General features: G+C 39.1%; 1 protein-coding gene across 2 annotated transcripts; it reads right to left on the bottom strand.

Annotated features, from left to right (window-relative positions):
• Positions 1-573: 573 nt before the first annotated feature.
• On the bottom strand, positions 574-18,813 carry ppp2r5ca (protein phosphatase 2, regulatory subunit B', gamma a). 2 transcript variants are annotated; one of them, XM_068338724.1, is made up of 14 exons: positions 18,639-18,813; positions 11,057-11,256; positions 8,042-8,152; positions 7,450-7,542; positions 7,227-7,357; positions 7,085-7,144; positions 6,679-6,787; positions 6,443-6,496; positions 6,101-6,271; positions 5,867-5,994; positions 4,967-5,068; positions 4,772-4,844; positions 3,529-3,645; positions 574-2,898 (listed from the first exon to the last, which is right to left on the bottom strand). In XM_068338724.1, exons 1-14 carry the CDS (start codon positions 18,730-18,732, stop codon positions 2,764-2,766), a joined length of 1,578 nt encoding a protein of 525 aa, XP_068194825.1. In that variant the 5' UTR covers positions 18,733-18,813; the 3' UTR covers positions 574-2,763. The 2 variants fall into 2 exon arrangements, with proteins under 2 accessions (XP_068194825.1, XP_068194826.1); XM_068338725.1 differs by lacking the exon at positions 3,529-3,645.
• Between the last annotated feature and the right edge of the window lie 1,582 nt (positions 18,814-20,395).

Below are 20,395 nucleotides of genomic sequence, written 5' to 3'. Positions count from 1 at the left end.
ACTGCAGTATATAGCAGCACAGCTAAGGGTCAATCTAAGACAGCCTTAATTATAAACTTTATCAAAAAGGAAAGTTTTACCCTCCTTTAAATGTGGAGATAAGTCTCTATACATACTCTATATAAATAAGCTAATGTGACAGATATGATCTGTCTGTGCCGCAACAGCAGGAATCCGTTGATGTTGGAGTCTTTGAAGAAATAATTAGACAGCATAGTAATATAGAACCCCTATAATCCTGCCTGGAAGTAACAAATGCATGGATTGATTTTTTGTCATCTTTTTGAGAAGATAAGATGAAGCTAACCCTTACCCCATGTCAATCTGGTTATTGCTATAGAAGCGGTGCACATTTATCTGTCACAGAAATCCACAGGAGCACAGCTTTGCTCGGATGCTTATTCGTTTCCCTGGTGTTTGGCTCCCCCTTGTGTTCAAAGAAGGCTACTGCTAACGTGACGGATTAAGTGACGTTACTTTTCCATTTTACAGCAAAGGCACAGTTTTAACACTTTGTCATACGAGTATACCCTTCAAAGAAGTAAAACCAAAATGGATGCATGGTTGGAAATATATATTCATATAATCTCTTTATTCATTCTATATAGTTGTACACCACTAAAGACAGTGATAAGAGCACACAACGGGCATCAACATTTGTCAGTTATATAGATAAGGAAGGAATCTCTGCAGGTTTTTAATAAAAATAAGAACATTTTCTAATTTGTTGCATTGCTGAAATTACATCCAAAACTGAAGAAATAAGACGGTATGTGCCAAATTGACTTCTTTTACTTGCTATTGATGTGTTTATTCTGTACAGAGGGACACTTTGTACAAAATTAATCTAGATATGTAACACTACATGAAACAAGGTAAATCATATATACAATATTAAATGAATCATATAGTACAGGTCACATACAAAAGGACACTTTAAGTTATGTTTTGAAAACGTTAAAATTAAAAGATCTGCAAAGTTTCTACAAAACCGGAGAAGTCACCAAGTCTGATTGAAGTCATCTTTTGCCATTGCAGGAGACTTAGCTTTCACCACTTAAATAAAATCTCAAATATCTCTCGACTCAAACTCATAAAAAGTCATAAAACATCTCTCCCAGCAAAGGTGACCATTTTGTTAATGCAAAGACCTCAATAACAGAAATGGATCCGATTGGTGAATGGCATTCCTCCAGGGTAAAAGGTACATGTTTAACATGGTAGTTTAAATTTACAACTTTTTGCATTGAAGCAAATACAGTATATAACCCGCAAACCAAACACCTGATATTAGAAGTGGTTGCAACACAAACAACGCCTTTAAATTTAATTAAGTAATTGTTCTGCCAGATCTCATGTAATTTAGGTAATTTGCTAATCATTTCATGTCAGCATGTTAAGAGCTACTGAGATTACTGGCTGTTGCATTGGATTATAAAGTAATTTCTAATTTAGGGGGCATTTAAACTTTTAAAGTATGTACTTAACCACACCTTCACACTCTCCTGACTTAGCAATGGTGGCTAAAACCTAGTGGGTGTAGTTTTAGTGCCCCATTTCCCATTCAACAAACTACACTTTGAATATATTTCCTTTAACAAGATATTTCCTTTTCATTTTACAGGATATATACAGAGAACCCTCTGGTCCATCTTAAACATCCCACAGCTTGTGTTTTCCCCTTTCACTGGACTAATTGAAAAACTCAATCGTGAACACCCACTAGCATCTTGTCTTAACATGACTCAGAGGAGGCAGAGGAATCGATCCGCTCTAGCAACAACAAACTGTAATAGGACTATGCCACCAGGGCGCAACAGCCGACAATTTAATTCAGATTCCGCTTCCATTACTCCTCCAATTTAAAAAGCAGTTGCCACCAGCTACTATTGTTTGAACCGCCCAGGCATCACTGTGGTCTGTTGTTCAAATATTATGAATGAACAAAAGGAAGAAAGAATTTTAGCATCATATGGCACAAAACAATAAAATGGAAAGTGTCAGGTGTCCACAGGACAATTCCTCCTTTTCTTCACCATCTGTCCAGACTGGACATTGCAAGGCTAACGACAGGCCTCAGTTTGGTCTGGTGTGCTAAATGAACAACCAAAAAACAAACATCTTTCTAAACACCAGTGAAAAACAAAGGCAAGTGTCCCTGTTTAAACCACAGATACAAATAGACACAAAGAACAGTCTTGGCACTGACTAGATGTCCGTTAGACTGAGCACAAAAAAAACATAATTCTGAAGGAGACATACAACAGATGACAGGAAAGTCTTCCATCTGACCAACAGGTTCTGTCGTTGTTCCCTTTGACAGACAGGAAAACCAAGCAGAGGCCAAGAGGCGATCCTTAGACAGTGAGTCAGTCACTTCCTATGTTTTCATGTCCAAAGCACTGTGAACATATTTTCAAGACGGAATAAAGGAACCAGCGCTGTGGTGCCTGTACTCCCAGCTTCCACATTTACAGTGAGTGAATAAGGGGGTGGAAGGAGGAAGAAAAATGGATGAGGGGACTAACTGGAGAACACAATGAAAACTGCCAAGGGCTAAAAGACACAAAAGGTGCTCTCATCCTCTCAAAAAAAAAAAAAAAAAACCCCCAAAAAAACAATAATGATAAAGAAATGAAAATAAGTGCGGGAGAAACGCACTAGTGGAGGAGGATGTGGATTCTGGGCGAACAGTGGACCATGAAGAGCTCAACGTGGATCACAAAGGGGGCAGTTGAACCAAGAACCGGCAGACGGCAGAACCTAGAGTCCATCGCGTATGCTCAACATGTCATCAGCTCTTCGGTGGGACTCCAAGGCTTTTGTGGTGTAGATATCCTGAGGCAACTCAGATTTGCGTCGCACCATGGACCGCTCTTTCCGCTGTTCATGCTGAAACTGAGACACATGGGGAGTTCAGTTATGTAACATTTTGCTTCATCTCCTGTCAACATGTCAGGCTTTCCCTGTTCTGAATACATCACATCACTGAGATGAAGCACAACAACTCCAGGACAGTCCAGTTACTAACATGACAATCTAATTTATGGAGGCAAACAGACCAAAATTAAACATAATGAATGAGTCAGTCATACCCAGACAGAGAATAAGGCATCCTGCACCAAATCCATGAAATCCCAAAAGGTTCAATTTATTCAAATGGAAGTATTTTGTTGAGGATTTAAAGTTTTTTTAGGGTGATGATGTCATAAAAGATGATAATAGATAATAGAGACTCAGATATACTCAAAATCCTCAGCAGAGGCTTCAAATGTTAAACACCACTAACATGCATGAGAAGCAGACACACAAAGAGAAAGCTCTTGATTCCACTGTATAATGAATGGTCAGATCGGTGCCTGAATTTATTCTATTATACTTATTCATTGTTAGTTTGATTAAAAAAAACAAAAAAAAACAACAACCACCAAGGAGTTTACTACAGTACATTCAAACTTCCATTAAATTGCTTATATATACAACTATAATCAGAAACATGAACAGAGGCAGAGAGAAAGTCAGGTTTACCTGAGTCGCGCCCTCCTCAATTGTCTCTTTTAACCTCTGTACATCTTCTATCAAAGCGATATCCGTCTCCATTGCTACAGGACTATTGAGGTCAGAGGAATCAACATACATAGAGAACTATGTTGAAAATAAAGGGAAAAAACACAAAAGGATGGAGAAAAGACTTTCAATAGCATGCAAAGAAGAATGAAACAAGTGATTTACTGGGATTTGCAGCGTTTATTACAAAAAGCAACTGAGTAAAATGGCTAAACATCACCAGTTGCTGGGGACAATAGAATATTAATGTAAAATCTTTGATGACAAGTGAATTCCTTTATTGCTTTAGGATACTTATTTTTAATTGGTTGCATATTTAAAGTAAGACCTCAACATGTTGGGAAACATGCTTAATTGCTTTAAACGGCTGATGTAACTCTCAGGCTGGAGCTAGCAGGCTGTTTAAGTCAACACAAATAAAGCAGCCGGTATCATCTCTGCGTTAAAGAAAACTAAATGTATGCAAGTTGTAGCTTCGGGCAAGAGAGCTGTTATCAATTCCACTCTGCAAGAATGCAAGAAAGCAAATGTGGTGATGGAATTTGGTTAGTGCACAGTGGCAGGTGAGAGAGTTCAGGTGTGGTTTGGATGAGGACAGTTCATCATAAATATGTTTCATTGATGACTCTCCTCTATCTACGGTAGTGTGTGGACCTAAGGAGAGGATATTCTTCAGGCCGGAGACGTGACCTTTTCAGAAACTTAAAAATTAGTTTTTAGTGATTCTGTTCCCATCCATCACCACCTGGAGATCCCCAACCGAACCCAAATATGAGAAGCTGGGTCAACTGTTAAGAGTGAATGAGTTTATTCACAGTATTATTTTTTTTAAATGACATGCTGAGGTGACAGGAATTTTAAATGCACAACTTTCGATCTCTATTACTTGCTCTCTTCAGTCTGAAACAACGAGTTCCAAAGTATTGCTGATCTTATCTTTGTGGAAAAAAACCCTCACTCATCAAGATGTCTCCATCTTTCTCAGAAATGTAATTCGGGTTACACAATCTACCAAGTTAGTGAACAAATGAGTCTTTGAATATGTAAATGGAATAAGATGGAAAGGGAATTACAACTCAATAAAATTGCATTATGAAACACAAAGGAAGTCTTAAAAATATGTGTGTATTAGTTCTACAAGCAGACACAAACACACACTGGCAGCAAAGGAAAATCAGGCATGGTTAAGTGATTACACACTCACCTGTGGGTTTGACTTGGCCAGGTTCTCAATCTTGACCCAAGCCTCTTCACGTTCTTTTGACTTTGCTTTTTCTCTGTCAAACAAAGCACCGAACAGTAAGTCATTAAATTGGTTCCCCCTGCTGCAGTAAAAGTTAAGCCCAACGGTAGCCTGGCTCCAGATGAATTAAGCAGGAGATGAGTCTGCGCTGCCTACTTGTTTTTCTCAGCCCTGAACTGCTGTGTGCAATCGTCAAAGAGCTTCTGGTTCATCTCCATGAAGAGCTTCAGAGCGTTGTAGATCAGACCATGGATGGTCCTGTTAGACAAGCACAAGTTGGCAAATACTTACAACCTCACGTAACATTTATATAAAAGCCTCTTTGCCTCACAACAAACTAACATTTTAATAACAGCAAATTGAAATGTTCAGATCACTGAGAAAATAATGATAGACGCTTTAACCTACTGGTTGTGACACTTAAGATTCATCTACAGAAACTTGAGGATAACAAACTACTGATAACAAGATTCTAAATCTTAGGAATGGGTTTTCAGGGCCAATTAGGTGGTATTACTGTGCTTAGCATGGGATGATGCAAATCAGAGAAAATCTCAGTCATAATGGTGATGTCACCACAGTGTGTACTATGCCTCACATAGAAATACAACAATTGACGATCACCTAAAGGGGTTACAGCAGGGAATGTACTGTATGCACTGTACACTCAGAAAAACAGCAAAGAGTATTAATGAGGGAAAAATATTTCAAAATTTCAAAAAACTATTTCAAGTTTTGGTGGTAGATTGTTTTTGTTATTTTTCTATTTCAGAATTGTAGTCAGCATCAGACAATGTTTAAAAAATATTTGTAAAAAGCTGATCAATGTCATTCCATATTATAAAGAGTGTATTGCAGGTTGTGATCAACAGGGAGCTGTAGATTCTTTGTGATACATACATCTGTTTAACTCATGTGCAGGATAGTGCATTCTGTGACCAGGCTCAAATATCAGCACATACTTGAGAGATATCACTATTGTGTCAGACTGGGGTTCCATGCAGTGTGAAGAACACAGCTTTTTACGGACATTAGTCCAGCCTGAGAGGATCTTACTTGTTCCAGTGAGTCTTAGAGTTACGGTACAAAGCAGGGAACATAATGGGCAGGATCTTTGCTGCATTGTCACTGATCAAGCTCATGATGTACTCATTGTTCCAGTAGTACAGCGCTCGCTCCGCCACCTACAGTGAGAAAAACAACTCAATCAGGAATTTACTGACACCCACTACCACTGCACCTGACAAAACTGGAGTTATTGTGGTGCAGTTATTAATGCCCATCTGGTACCTGGAAGTGTGGGCTAGAAACACATTTAGCCAACTGTCTGAAGAGAGGCTCCTGCACTTTGACAAACTCAGAAGGCTCGATGACGTCCAAGATCTCCTCCAGCTCGTTGAGAAACATCACCTCCTTAGGACTGTGCGTCTTTGGCCAGTACTTTAGTAGAGCCATTACAACCTGCCAGGATGGCAAAGAAAGATGATGTGTATTAAGCAATTATTGAGTTAAAGAGTATGTTTAAGTTGATTAATCTATAGATGTGTGTTGACAATCTAATTTAAAAAAACATTTCCACATGCAGTGTTAATAAAAAGAGATCAAAATGAGGCAACATTTTATTTGACATACCGGCTCAGTTAGAGTGCTGTCCTTTTCTAGGAACTGAACCACACAGTAGGCCAGCTGCAAAACACAGTCGAACCATTAAGCTGTCAGTGTTTGAATTTATGCACAAGCAAACAACGCAAGAGACGAGATGCTTGAGGAATTGACTGGCTGCAACATGCAAAACTAGTTCTTTTTTTTAAAAAAAACTGAATGTACAGAAAGACCAGCTGTGCACACTAGTAAGAAGAAAAGAATACCTGTGGATGGTAGACACTGAGTGATTTGACTTTGTGCAGAGGCAATAAAACCTTCAACAAGAAAATCTTGTGCTCTTCTTTTAGCGGTAAGGCAAATCCATTGATTATGCTGCAAAAGAAACACACAGGGAAAAGAATCAGAATTTGAAAAACTGTCAGCCGTAATTCAAAGTTTAGCAGTCCCATGACAAGGTTGATGGATTTATGGATGATTTATTTGGGAAAATACGATATTCATTGCTGCAGAAAAGTTACAGTGATATAAACAAAACAGCAAGGTTGCACAAAATGCATGAAGATTGGTTGAATTTGCAACTTTTTGCAGCAGGACTGAGTTGTTTACATTATGAAGGACATTACACACATGATTCATCAAAGCTGATCCATTTAGCTATACGCGCCTTACCTTCCAAGTATTTCCAATAGTTCAGCTATACCATTATGGTGCTCTGTCTCATAGATAAACCTGAGGTCAAACAGAGACTTGTATCAGTGGCAATGAAATAAAAATACTATTTTCAAATGGAGAGTGAGAATGCAGCACTAACCTATAGAAAATGTTATTGATCTGTTTTCTGATGTACGCCCTCAACCCCAGAAACTTTCCGTAGATCCTGTGGAGGGTAGTTTTGAGGAAGTCTCTCTCTCGGGGATCCTCACTGTCAAATAGTTCTAGGAGCTACAAGACAAGAGGTCAAATGCAAATTGTTCCATCTTGATGCAAATTTGTCATTATGACAGAGTATGCCAAAAAAAAAGTCACTTCATTACCTGCATAACAAATTTCTGATCGATGTATTTCTTCGCTATGTTGGGTTGAAAATCTGGAGATTCTAAAAACCTAAGAAAAAATTCATAGACAAGCTGCAAAAAAATAAGAACAAAATGAATTAATGTTAGGATGGAATATTAAAAAAATAAAAATAAAGCAGGTATAGCATAAATACATTGACCATAATATGATGCCAGGAGTTTTTAAATTGTATCATTAAGTGTGATACAAGAAACTATTTTCTTTATTTAGTATGGGTAATAAATGTCGCTGTATACCGCAATAAAATGTATATGTTGTTGAACCAGGACTATTTGGTCTCTGACATCGTTATTAGAACAATGTCTATTTTGTGTTTCTAACTGTGTCTATTTTGGAACATTTCCAAAATAGACACTGTTAGAAACTTATACATATAGCACTTTGAATTATATAGTGTTGAAATGTGCTATACAAATAAACTTGCCTTAGCTGTTGACTACAGAATTGCAAATGCTTCATTACTGTTAGCGAGCCTCCTATATAGCTTGAGAATGAACTGTTGTAAGCCTCTCACTTTTCTGCAGGTGATTAAATAATTTAAACATCGACCTGGAGGTGCGGCCATGCAGCTTCAAGTGTTGGCTCGTCTTCCTCCGGATCAAACTCTGCTCCAGTGGGGTTGGATGATGGAGGCAATGTTCTGAACATATTCACTGCAAACTGAAAGAGACCACAAATGTTTATTTTTAGGTTAAACAGAGCACTGTTTAACTCAATTATATTTAACTGTTTAATTAACCCAAAGATGACATCCATATTAGGATCAGGTTACTGAAAATCTTCCCATTTTCAAAAAATGAACTTCTCAGGTAGAAGTTCTTCTGGCTAAATGTCACCCTCAAGGCATCCCTACACTCCACCAGGACAAGTTGTAGCAGTATTTCAGGTTAAAAAAAAGTGTCCAACAGTGTAATGCCTTTTGTGTCTGATGATAAAAGCCAGTATCATGAAGAGATTAACTCATTTTATTCAAGTTTCTGGTCTTTGTGTTTAATTATTAAGAAAGTTAGAGTCAGAAAATGGTTGCAAAACTGACTGGATACATTACTGTATTAAACAAATATCTTTTCAATGTCCTTGGCAAGTAATCAAAAAATAATCTTGCTTGGTGGACTGTGCCACAGCAACTGGCCTGCAGGGCCCCCACAATAATCTAAGTGTGTTGTTTTTCTGGTCTCTCAGTATCAACTGACTCCTCGGTGGGTTGCTCTTCCCAGCCAGGCAGATCATGGGACAGTGCAGGTGGCCTGCTAAAACACTGGGAGCCTTGTCTGAAGAGACAGGCTACAAGGTAGACGAACTGTCTGTACTGCACTTCAGCCCAAAACAGGATGTGAGGATGATTGTGTATTAATGCCACAATCAGGACTGCAAGTGGAAAAGTCATAAGTGTGTTAAAGCTGTGCTTGTGAACAGTGAGGGAATGATCATCCGGTTTAAAGTGCCATCTGAAGACTGCGACAAGTTGCAGAGCAGAACATCTATCATGAAAGTTCATTAGCGGTTCGCTCATTAGCACTAAGCAGCATGCAACGGAGTGGCACTGGATTAGCATTTATCTGACACTCAGTTGGAAAAGTCAAGCTCAATAGAGCTATTGTATGTAATTAACATGGACAAAAGTATAAGAAGAAATCATGCATAATGTGACACTATGCATGGTTTCTTCTTTTACAATTTTGCATTTACATTATTAATGTCAAGGTAAAATTTATTCATCCAGGCAATAAATGGTGTGGATAGTTGAAGCTTTAAGTATCTCACATCTTCTCACTCTTATCTTTGCTGAAGCCTAGCTTCTATTGAGCAGCCAAGTTCAATTCAACTCATTTCACATTTAAAAACCTTATTTTTATGTTTCAATGACCAACCTGACAAAAATCTAGTCCCCCAATTCTGTTCTATTGTATGCAAACCCATAGATACGTGGTGTACCAATGAAAATCCTGGTCACTCTGAAAAACTAGTTGTCTTGATGGCATCTTGTTTGTTTTTCCACTGCAATTGTTTGTCTTTCTATATGCAGCCTTTTTCTCACACAAAGCTTGCCTCCATACAGCAATTAACCATATACTGAGCAAAACAAACAGAACATATGACTGTGGGGTTCAACATGTGCAGGAGAAAGAAAATGTTTTTTTTTAAAAATGGCCGTGTAAAAAAAATATATGTGTGTGTGTATATACTGTTTATATATATATATATCAGAAACAGTAGCTTGATTGTTGTCATTCTGGCAGTAATGTAGCCTACTGCAGACTACAGGCGGTGTTTCAAGCCCTCTTTTTTTTTTTTTTACGACAAAGGTTGCTCTAAAGCGCCCTGACAAAGATCCGTCTGTACAACACTCTTGTTTATGTAGACTTAACAAACTACCAGTGTAACATCTATTCACAAAGTCTTAGATTAATTCTAGATCAAGGTTAGGGGGCGTGGCATCATTCAGCATTTATTGAATCCAGTAAAAACAATGATTTATCTTCCCAGTAACATAGACCATAAATATGTCACACTCTCACCATACAGTGTAGGGGGGCAGCAGTAGGTCTTGGGCAGGGGACCGGAGGGTGGCTGGTTCAAGGCCCGTGTGGACCAAAAACATTTGGAATGTGAAGTGGCAGAGGGAGTTATCAGTTCACCTCCATTTTTGAAGAAACTAAAGTAGGAGCTTTTTTGATCTCCATTGGTAAATCAACAGGGACACTCATGTACATTACATGTATTGACAATTGATGCACAACATAACTAAAAGTATTTCTGAACAGGCTGTAGAAAAGCCACAGTTTTGTAAAGTGAAAAGAAGAACCCTCGAAATCCTAGCATCATCCTAGCCTATAATTATGAGCACTCATTGTATTGGAAACATAAAACAGATTTTGGGTTTAGTATATTTATTATGGATTACACAAGGTTCCCAAGGATACTATCCTAAAAGAGGTGCCGTATAAAAGACTGAAAACCCTATTAAAGCTTGAAATTCTTTTTTGTCAGTGAGTAAGCCAAGCATACTCACTGACAAGTACATCAAAAACCTTGACAAAATAGATCATTTAAACATCCATCCATTTTCTAGCAGACGAGAGGATTTCGGGTATCTTTTCTGCATTTGCTTATCCGCTTTGGAAGGTTCTGCTGGAGCCTATCCCAGCTGGCTAGGGGCGAAAGGCAGGGTACACCACAGATAAGATGTCAGCTCATCATGGGGCCACGCGAAAGACAAACAATCATGCACTCTTGCACTCACACCTATGGACAATTTGCTGAAGACCAATTCATCTAAGCTACATGTTTATGGAGGTGGGGGAAAGCCAGAGAACCTGGACAGAACCCACACAGTGAGAAAATAAAAATGTCGCACAGACATGAATCAAACCCAAAACTTTCCTGCTGTGATGCGACAGTGCTACCCACTGTGCCACCATGCCGTCTCATGATAAACACCGCAACCAAATCAGATCAAGTGCCTCACGCAAAAAAAAAGGATGGCCCTGTCAAACCTGATCCCAAATATGAACACACTGTTCAATCATTATCTATGCACAGATCATCTCAGGCTCAACTGACCATGTGCACCACCTCTGGGTAGATGGGCTCTGTGATGACATTCCTGTTGTGAGTGATGTACTCCACCATTTCGCTCAGCGCTGCCCGCTTCACCTCCTTCCATTTTAGGTCACTCAAAGGGTCGGACAGGAAGTCAAAAAGGACGCAGCACTGCCGTAGCTTCTGAATGAAGAGCTTCTCCTGCTCTGCGGGAACAGCATCTGAGGAGACAAGGATGAAAAGTGAAGGAGAGAGAAGAGACCAGGCCTGACTGAGACAGTTGCATGTGAAACAAGGAGGCAGAGTGGTGAAATAAGCCTGTTGAGAACGTTTTAAAATGGAACATGGTCATAGAGTCAGTCACCACCACCACCTCCTCTCGTCTATGGCGACCCCTACCACAGCAATGTGACAGAAAGAAATATGAGACAGCAGGGGACAGATGAAGAAACTGGCAAATGAGTAATGAAGTCTAAAAAGGATTAAAGGGGAGACTGACATGGTTAGAACCCAGAGAGAGGATAACTACTACCAGAGGAGGAGAGTAGACTGGATGGAAAGACAAAGATGAGAGCGAGAGATTTTGGAACTTGTAAACAGTCAGTTTATTCCTGTGACACATGCAATGACAGAAAATATTAAAGAAAACCGAGCCTCATAAGTAGGTCGCTATATTCCCATTGTTGTTGGAGGAATTCCTGACTTCATTCAAGAGCACAGGCTTGTAAACAAAGCTTCTCTAAGAACTAACACTTCAAAACAAACACAAATAGGAAACATCCATTCTGGTAATTTTTACATTCCTGCATGATTGTGTGGCGCTGTGACATGCAGCGACCCCATGATTCTATTGCTATGCAATGTAACACTAACGTGGCATGCAACTTTTTTTCTATCTGGCTTTGACTTTGATTTTATCATTTAAAAACGAGCGTTTTCAGAGATTGCACACCTTCACTACAGCTGAGCATTTCCATTCCTTCACAAGTAACATTCCCATTCATCTGCAACAGAAATAAAAATGTACCTGTTGTCATCCCAGCGACTTTCCATTTTAAAAATCTTAACCCTGATCCATTCCTAACCTTAATGGCTTATGGGACACCTACAACACACACGTTTGATTCGAATTGATCCCATGGTGTAAGCACTTTAAAAAGGCTATTTAGAAAAATAAGACTAAAACAGCGATCATGCTCACAAGTTAAAAATCCACCCGAGGCACATCTCTCGCTCGCTTATCAACTGCTGTTACATCACAGGAGCTAGCTGTTTCCATTTTTTTTCTCAATTTCATGCTAAACTAGGTTAAGGTTTGCTGGCTGTGGCCTTATAATTTATCAGCAGACAGATGTCAGCATAATATGAAACGTTTCATCCAACTTGATGCAACACGATAAACTACAAGTGCATACCTTAGCTAACCTCAGAAACATTTCTAGGCTTCATATGTAAATTGATTTCAGTCTGATTTACTTCTGGCCAAATGATACCACAAATATTCAGGGTTCAAAATTCTACCCTCTAAATGTTGAGCTTCCCATAACACGTCAATAAGACTGTGATGATGACATTGTTGTTTTATTGCATTCCTCACATCTATCATTCTCACTAAAAACCTCCTGAGCAATAATCTATCACCATTCAGGCCAGTCAAAGAAAAACCTGGCACAATATGTCTTCCATTTGACATCACAGTGATGTAATGCATAGGTGTAAAGATAAAGCTGACAGTACAACACTATGTGGATGTCACTCTGGGCTGGCGCTAGCCGATCGCTAATTCGCCATAGACGAAGTAAATTCCTGAGTGGCTACAAGGTTTTTAAGCCTGTGTAGCCACAGTGGCGTTCTTATTTTTAGAAAAAAAAGGCTAAAACTTACAACTTTTTTGGACTCGCGAAAATCCCCGAGCTATTACATAAGAAAACAAACTTTTTTTCTCGCTAGGCGGTGCGCATCTTCTTCTTCGTTGGCGCACATGCCGACAGAAATCGCCGAAGTGGCCCGAATGGTCCTGATCATTAAATATGCACTCGGGTCATGACCTCCTCTCGTCAAATGAAAAAAAAAAAAAAGGATTCTATTTTTACAAGCTAAACCGACAAGGCAAGGATGATCGATTGAAAGAAAATGAGATTAGTGTTTTATAGTAGATTTTGTGTTAAAATTCTAGTTGAACAAAAGGTGAATGCTGAGAGGGGGTAGGAGTGGTGACAGTCTGATCAGAAGGTAAATGAAATATATTATCAATACTTTTTTGTAGTCTTAGACTTTTGATGCCTACAACCAGCAGGAATAACCTGTGATGCATGTAAATGTGTATTCACCTCACTTGCTATTTTTCATGCCTTTTTATATTGAAATGAAAAATCATATCGAATTTAAAAAAAACACACCAAAAAAATAAACTATGGCATACCAATGGTGTTGGTGGTGGTCAAAGATAAAATGTCTTCTAGTCTAAGTAAAACTTAGTAAACATTGAGTAATATTTTGTATGACTGTATCTTCACATAGTGAATGCAAGTTATCAATTGTTGAATCTCATATTTATACCTGCATAAAGTAGGATAGAAATAAAGATAGTTAAACTTGAACTGTTGACTTTAGTGTATTTTTGTAGGTAAACTGAACAGAAGATTTTGACCTCAGAATGCAGGAAAACCCCCTTTTCTAAAAAATTTCCCGGGGGAGGTCCCCCGGGAAAGTATCCCCCCCACAACGAGCGTTGGTCGTCAGCGCGCTGCACCACTGTCTTGGACACAGGATGTGGCTTTATGTGGCTTACTCAATTCTTTTACACTGAGCCACAGTGGCTTAGTCATACTACCTCCTAGTGCAAGCCACGGTGACCATGACGCTGTTTCGTCACTCGGATATGTCAATACCCTTTGTCAGGTTCAAACAACCTAACATTACTCCAACACCCTTGACTCTGGAAACCAATCCCCAACAGTTTGTGACGGGTAACTTATAGTCATGTATCCAGTACATAGCACAGAAGACTATCTTCCATGACCCTGTACCTAGGAAATGTGGTCTGTCTGTCAAACTCATTGATGCTTCCTTTAGCATCTCTGATGATAACCAATAATTGGTACCTGACAGTCAACCAAGTGATGAACATCATCCACTACCTACACTCCTGGCAGCTGTACATCAAGACATTCCTACATATATGCCATTAGAATGGCTTCTTGTGGGCAGGAATACTATGCAATTCAATACTACTTCTACAGTACTTCAATACAAGGATACTCTGCTATAACTCAATCAATAACCTTCAAGTGTCCAAAGTCAGTCTGCACTGGGGTGAGATATATGTACAAAGCACCTAGTGTGGATAGTGTTGAATACCAAATATCATCACAGGTCTGCAGAAGCTGTGCACCCCATCATTAATAATATGCAAATGAGGTGGTGCTAGTGTGCTGGCAGTGACACCTGGACGCTGTCTCCACATGATGAGGTTTGAGATTGGCTGAACTTCCAAGTACTGAGAAAAAAAATCCTGATATCATGAATGTGGCACAGGGTTCACATGAGGAAAAAAGGAAGAATAGCAGGTTTATGAATGCTGACAGAGCACTGTAATTTTGCAGTACGAGTACACAATATATTTACCTATACTGCAGTGAGACAAATTACTGTATAATACTGCCTTTCATCTTGTATTTAATTAGATTATAAGTAGCAAGCAAGTAAATTAGTGTAAAATTTTACATAATTTCAGACACACCAGTATTCAATGAGATAGAAATCACAGCAAAAGAACAAAAAAAACCCTACACACAATAAAATTAGCGGCTACACCCATTTAGTCATGACCTGATTTCAATGAATGAAAAGTGTGACAAAGGTCAATATGACAAAGTCAGTCAGGCACACACGCCAATGCTTGGCATTCTGGAAAAAAGGCAGGTAGTAGGTAGGAATAGAGCTATCCTATTCAGGCCGAAGGGAAACATGACTCAAAACTGCCTGTTTCACATCAGACAATTCCTCTTGACAGGTGCAGCGACCAATCTAAACATCCCTGTTCGACCAGGCTGTCGGCTTGTTCTGTGGTATTGCTGGTCGCAGTTTTCTAGAAAAACTAGGTGCAGGTGTAGGTGAGTAATGCCAGACCCCCTTGTAGAACACGGGAGTTGCTTCCCTACTTCTGCACAGAATGTTTGCCTGTTTCCCCTAAACTTATTAATATTGAGCATGTCATAAAACCAAACTGAACCAAGTAAACATTGCATTTCCCTGGGCCTCACATATTAACATATTACTATAGGTAATATCACATATCAGCTCTACCGACCAGCTGAACTGTTCTTGAGGTAAGCAAATTACAATTAGTCATGCATAGTAGAAACAGATTCTTTGCATAGTTAGATGACAGTGTAGCTGGAATTACAGAGAAGAAGTTTGGAATCTGAGATGTTATGTCACACGATGTTCATTGATGGCCAAAATAGCTGTAACTGTCACAAATGGAAAACAATGTGATCCCGTCACACTGATTAAAACTCATGAAGGGATATTAACTAAGACTTGTCCGGGTTTAAAGTTTGGTTTCAGAAAAAGGCCATCTAGGCCTACTGGTTGTTTCAGTCTCCAGGTGTACCTGGTGACTGAAACAACCAGTTGTGAAGAAGGGGATAACATTTTTGATTATATAACGGTGTTTATTTCTATTTCAACACTAAACTTGACATTCAAACATCTCTGTCCCCACCATTAAGATTGTGCTGTAACATGTTCTGCTGGTTGCACTGGGGGCTCGAAGACGGACAGGAATGTGCATCCACATCTTTGCACCCCTGGCTGTGTCACACTTGTGTTCCTCTCATTACATAAGTCTGTCTGCCCGCTTGTGTTATCAAGTTTCTGTACACTCCTAAAATACCCCCGAGGGTTGTTGTGTGACAGATAAAGGCCCAGTGTTGTGATCCCAAAACTGATGCTAACCACATTGTTCCTATTAAATGTAACAGAAGCCTGAAAATTGGAATGAGCAGGAATAGCCACGCGCGCACACACGGACAATTATAGTGTCTTGTGGAGAACACAGGAATATTTATATTAATAGCCCCCGTTGCAAATGAAGATAATGAATAAACTGACTCACTGTAATCAGTCTCTAATTACCTCTGCCATCGAGAGCCAGAGGAAGTTATGTGATCAGTTTGTTTGTTTGTGTACTCAAACTCATAAAGGGTTTAACATATTTTGATAAAATTTCATGGAATGATGGGCCTTGGGTTGCGGAACAGGCAATTAGATTTTTAGGTTTATACACAACAATATTTGTACCTATGATATTTCTTGAGAATCCTACAACTGTGACACTGTGTCCCTCTGTACTCTGCCTCCAATTTACCTAAAAAACACTGTCATGCCAAGCCAATCAGAGGTAGAGCAGAGTTGGTATGCCACCACCATGATAAGATACTGTACATACATTCATTTGGCTATATTCACCATCTGATGTTTCAAATGAATGACGCCATTGTTTGAATTGGCACAGGTTTAAAAATCTGCTTTACTGACATTATGCAAATTCAGATAAAGGTTTATTATACATACCTTTTCACACACACACACACACACACACACACACGCACACACACACACATAAAAGAGCAATGGCTGCACATTATTTTCCATGTGTTTGTAAATATGCACCAATCAGGCTCTAATAAGGTGCTTACTTTCAAGATGACTTTTTGCATCTCAAACAGAGAGCAAAAGAGATCTTGTTCAAACTTGTGGAGCTGATGCACGTTGGCAACTTCTTTAGTCTACAATAATGTCTAAGAACACAAGTGAATTCACTCAAAACACACAATGGAAAACCTAAGTAGTGGTGTCAGACTGCATGTACTGAGAAGTTAATTCCTAAAAACTCTGAAGGGTCACCTAAACATTTTTTTTCCAAATGAAGATCAAAATATACGAACAACATACTGTATATGTCTCTGAAACTACCTGATGTAAGACATGACAATCTAGTGCCATGTAGATACACAAATGAACATTATTGTTTCAGTTTTATTTTCATTTTACCATCTTCAGCACATACCCAGGTGCTAAGCATCAACTTTAATAAATTTCAGTTTGTACAGTGTATCATTTGAGAATTAACACTGAAACATTGAAAGGATTTTTAATGTAAAAGAAGGGACATTAATTCAAACATAAAACTTTCTGCCGGCAAAAATTAAGATTACATTCTCAAATGATACACCTGCTGAAAACTGAGTCATGGGATGTTTTTGCTTGTGTCTCTAAAGTAACGTTATTTACTGATGTATGCCTCAGTGTTTCTGGTCATTTGGGTTGTCTTAAATCGGCAACACAACTTTATTTTTATGCTACAGTACTTACATCACATGTGGTTTTGACTAGCCCTCTTCTCCATTTTAAACTTTAAAACCAGCAACAAAAAGTCCAAATGTGACTATTTTGATATACTTTATCAAAATAGTCAAAGTTGTCTAAACCTCCACATACTGATCAATTTGTCAAATGATTATTGGGGGATTGTCATGGAAATATATCATCTTTGGATGATTCATTTCAGAATGCAGAGTGCAAATTACTGTAATGTCCTTTCCCCCTAATTTTGTGCCACTCCAAGTCCACTGCATCCTGACCGAAGGTGAAATGGTTAAGAGATTTCTGGTTGAGTGGGGATCAGGACGATGGATACAATGACAGAAAGGAAAAAGAATAAAGCACTCTGGTTTTCACTGGGTCATTCATTGGGCTGTCGCCTCTGTGGCTCAATAGTGTAATCAATAATTGCCTAAGGCCTCATAATAACGCTGGGCTGAGTTCACTGGTAACAGGCTGGGCCTTTCAGACTTCACTGACTACATTGTACACACACACAGAAGCAGAGCCCTGTGCTGCAACTCTAAACCATGACTGACAAAAATGGCTGGGTCACATTGTGGACGAGGATAAACAATTAAGGATCACATTCAGATTTGCCTAAACATGTCGCCGACTGTGGAGGGTGAAGAGAGAACAGGGTGGGGAGATGCAGAAGGGGGCTGCTGGCTGCAGAACAGTGGCTGTATAAAACACACTGTGACCGATTTGGACCCAGATGAACTGGAGTGTAACGAGAAGCTGGGCTGTCTAGAGCAGCTCTGGGAAGCAGCAGAAAAGGGACGGTGATACGTTAGCTTCCCCTCGGAAACTACGATTAAAAATGGCATTTATAAATACGGAAACACACCATTACAATGGAACACATGAAAAACTAAAGAGAGGACCCTTCCCTAGGCTATGACCTCACTTCCTTTGACATCACTATCTCGGCGGGGGGATGGGCGAAGAGAGCAGCTAGCTAGTTCAACCAGATTTTTATGTAGCGCCCGCGTCTCACAGCAATGCCCACAAACAAGCCATCCAAATAGCAAGACACAATTTCCTTTTCGACCGCAAAAAAGCTCCAACAATTGTCTCTATCTTATCTCATACGTCTGAATGCTGACTAACCAGGCAGCAACCACTGAAAGGCAAAACGCAAAAGCAACACAGCCTCCTGTCTCTCCTTATTTCTCTGACAGTAAAGCAATCATTTTTTGTCCTTACATACCTCTGATGTAAGAAAGAGGCACCGGCTGAAAAGGGCCATTGGAATTAGGTGCATCCACAACCATCGTGTCTCCAGATTTATTGCATGTCAACATCTAAACCTCAACCAGGAAGGCTATCCACTTAGGGCGACCAGCCAACCTCTATTTTAGCACAAAAGCTGATCAGAAAATGAAGCTCTGCCGCTGGAGGGAACTGGCTGGTCGGTGACGTTTCCAGGGAAGGAGCGAACTGATTGGTCAAATTAATACGCTTTGGTGCAATGAACGCGACTGCGAACGGAATGGAGGAAGGTGATTGGTTCAATAGAGACACGAGGGCGGGACATAAAGAGGATTTTCTTTATTATTATTGGGCTCCTCCTCCCCTACTCAGTGGTCACTGCGAGGCAGGCCCTGGTACAGATCTGGAATCAGATCTACTTGTGTTTTAAGCACAGTTCAACACTAACATGCTTTTAAAAAAATCTTCATCTATTTTATGATAAACAGCTGTAAATAACATATTCGAAACGTAGGCCCTCCAGGAATTAGTCTGTCATTACTCTCCTTGGTTCTCTATGGTGGGCAGGTGGGAAAGGGTCAGAGTAGCCCTTGTATTCAGTGAAAAACAGAAAGACATGAGAAGAAACACCAGGACCTGAGGAGAGACCTGTTGGGGATGTACACCCCAGAGCTACTCAGGAAAAAAATAAATACAGAGAAATTAAGAAAACTGCAGTGGGAATTTATTCATGCATAATGTCATCCTGATTAAAAAAAATCATTAAATTAAGAATATTCAGATCCATTCCTGTTTAATCCCTGAAAGACACATTGAAGATGATTGCACACTTTCTACTATAAAAAAAGAAGAAGAAAATGAAACCCCAACCTTTGTTAACTTTACATGGACAGTTTTTAAAAGGTTTTATAGCTCGTGCATTCTTTGAAGCAGAAACATAATTTCCTGTAGTATATTATTACAAGCACACGTCACAAAATTAAATGTAAACAGGAAGTGAAAGCAAGATGATACAAAAAAGAATACATAGGCATTCACAGTACAGGAAACTGATGTAGATCTAGGAAACATTTGGCTGCCGGTTTAAAAGTATATATAGTGACTTAAACATTAACATATTGACAATAAAAATTGAATTGATTATGCTTATACTAATCTTTTAAGGGAATGATCATTTAAACAATCTGTACATCAACAAGAAAAAGCTCAACCCCTATAGGTGACAAGAGCATATCTGCATTTCATCTTTGCGTAATGTAGGGGCCTTTTCTCCTTTCATGTGATTAATCTGAAGACACACGGAGCCAAACCGCATTTACACCACAAGACCGATCAGGGGTTTCATAATAATGTGACTCCTCGTAAGTTTCACAGTCATTTTGCTAACTTACTAACAAAGATGTTGAGTTGCTTTCCAAAAATGTTTAACATGGGTTTCAAACAATGAAATAACTGTTCCACTGATGGCAAGGGTATGATTTACATTATATCATGATGACTATTTACCAGCTACTCACTAAACTCTGTTCTTTTTTGTAATAAACGTAAAGTAATCTGCATCAATAATGTGCAAAACCAATACGGCACTATAACCACTTAGACCTTATGATCTGAAAACCTTGTTTAGTGTAAATTCACATAACACTATTAAATTAAATAGTAAGAATAGTATCACCACTCATGATCCAAAAATGTGTCTAAAATACCTTGAAAGGTAAAAATTCTTTGACAGGTACCTTGTGGTACTTATTTTCA

This window comes from Antennarius striatus, chromosome 17 (assembly GCF_040054535.1).
Source record: "Antennarius striatus isolate MH-2024 chromosome 17, ASM4005453v1, whole genome shotgun sequence".
NCBI lineage: Eukaryota > Metazoa > Chordata > Actinopteri > Lophiiformes > Antennariidae > Antennarius > Antennarius striatus.
The sequence above is the reverse complement of the archived record's forward strand: the minus strand, read 5'-3'. Positions and strand labels throughout refer to the sequence as shown.

Bases quoted from the DNA above. Each gene is read 5' to 3' on its own strand.
- ppp2r5ca (XM_068338724.1), bottom strand. From the start codon at position 18,732: ATGTTGACATGCAATAAATCTGGAGACACGATGGTTGTGGATGCACCT. The intron at 7,145-7,226 runs GTTAGTGCTGCA...GTTTGACCTCAG, and splicing joins ATCAATAACATTTTCTATAG to GTTTATCTATGAGACAGAGC. The intron at 2,899-3,528 runs GTAAACCTGACT...CATGTGTCTCAG, and splicing joins TTGAGGAGGGCGCGACTCAG to TTTCAGCATGAACAGCGGAA.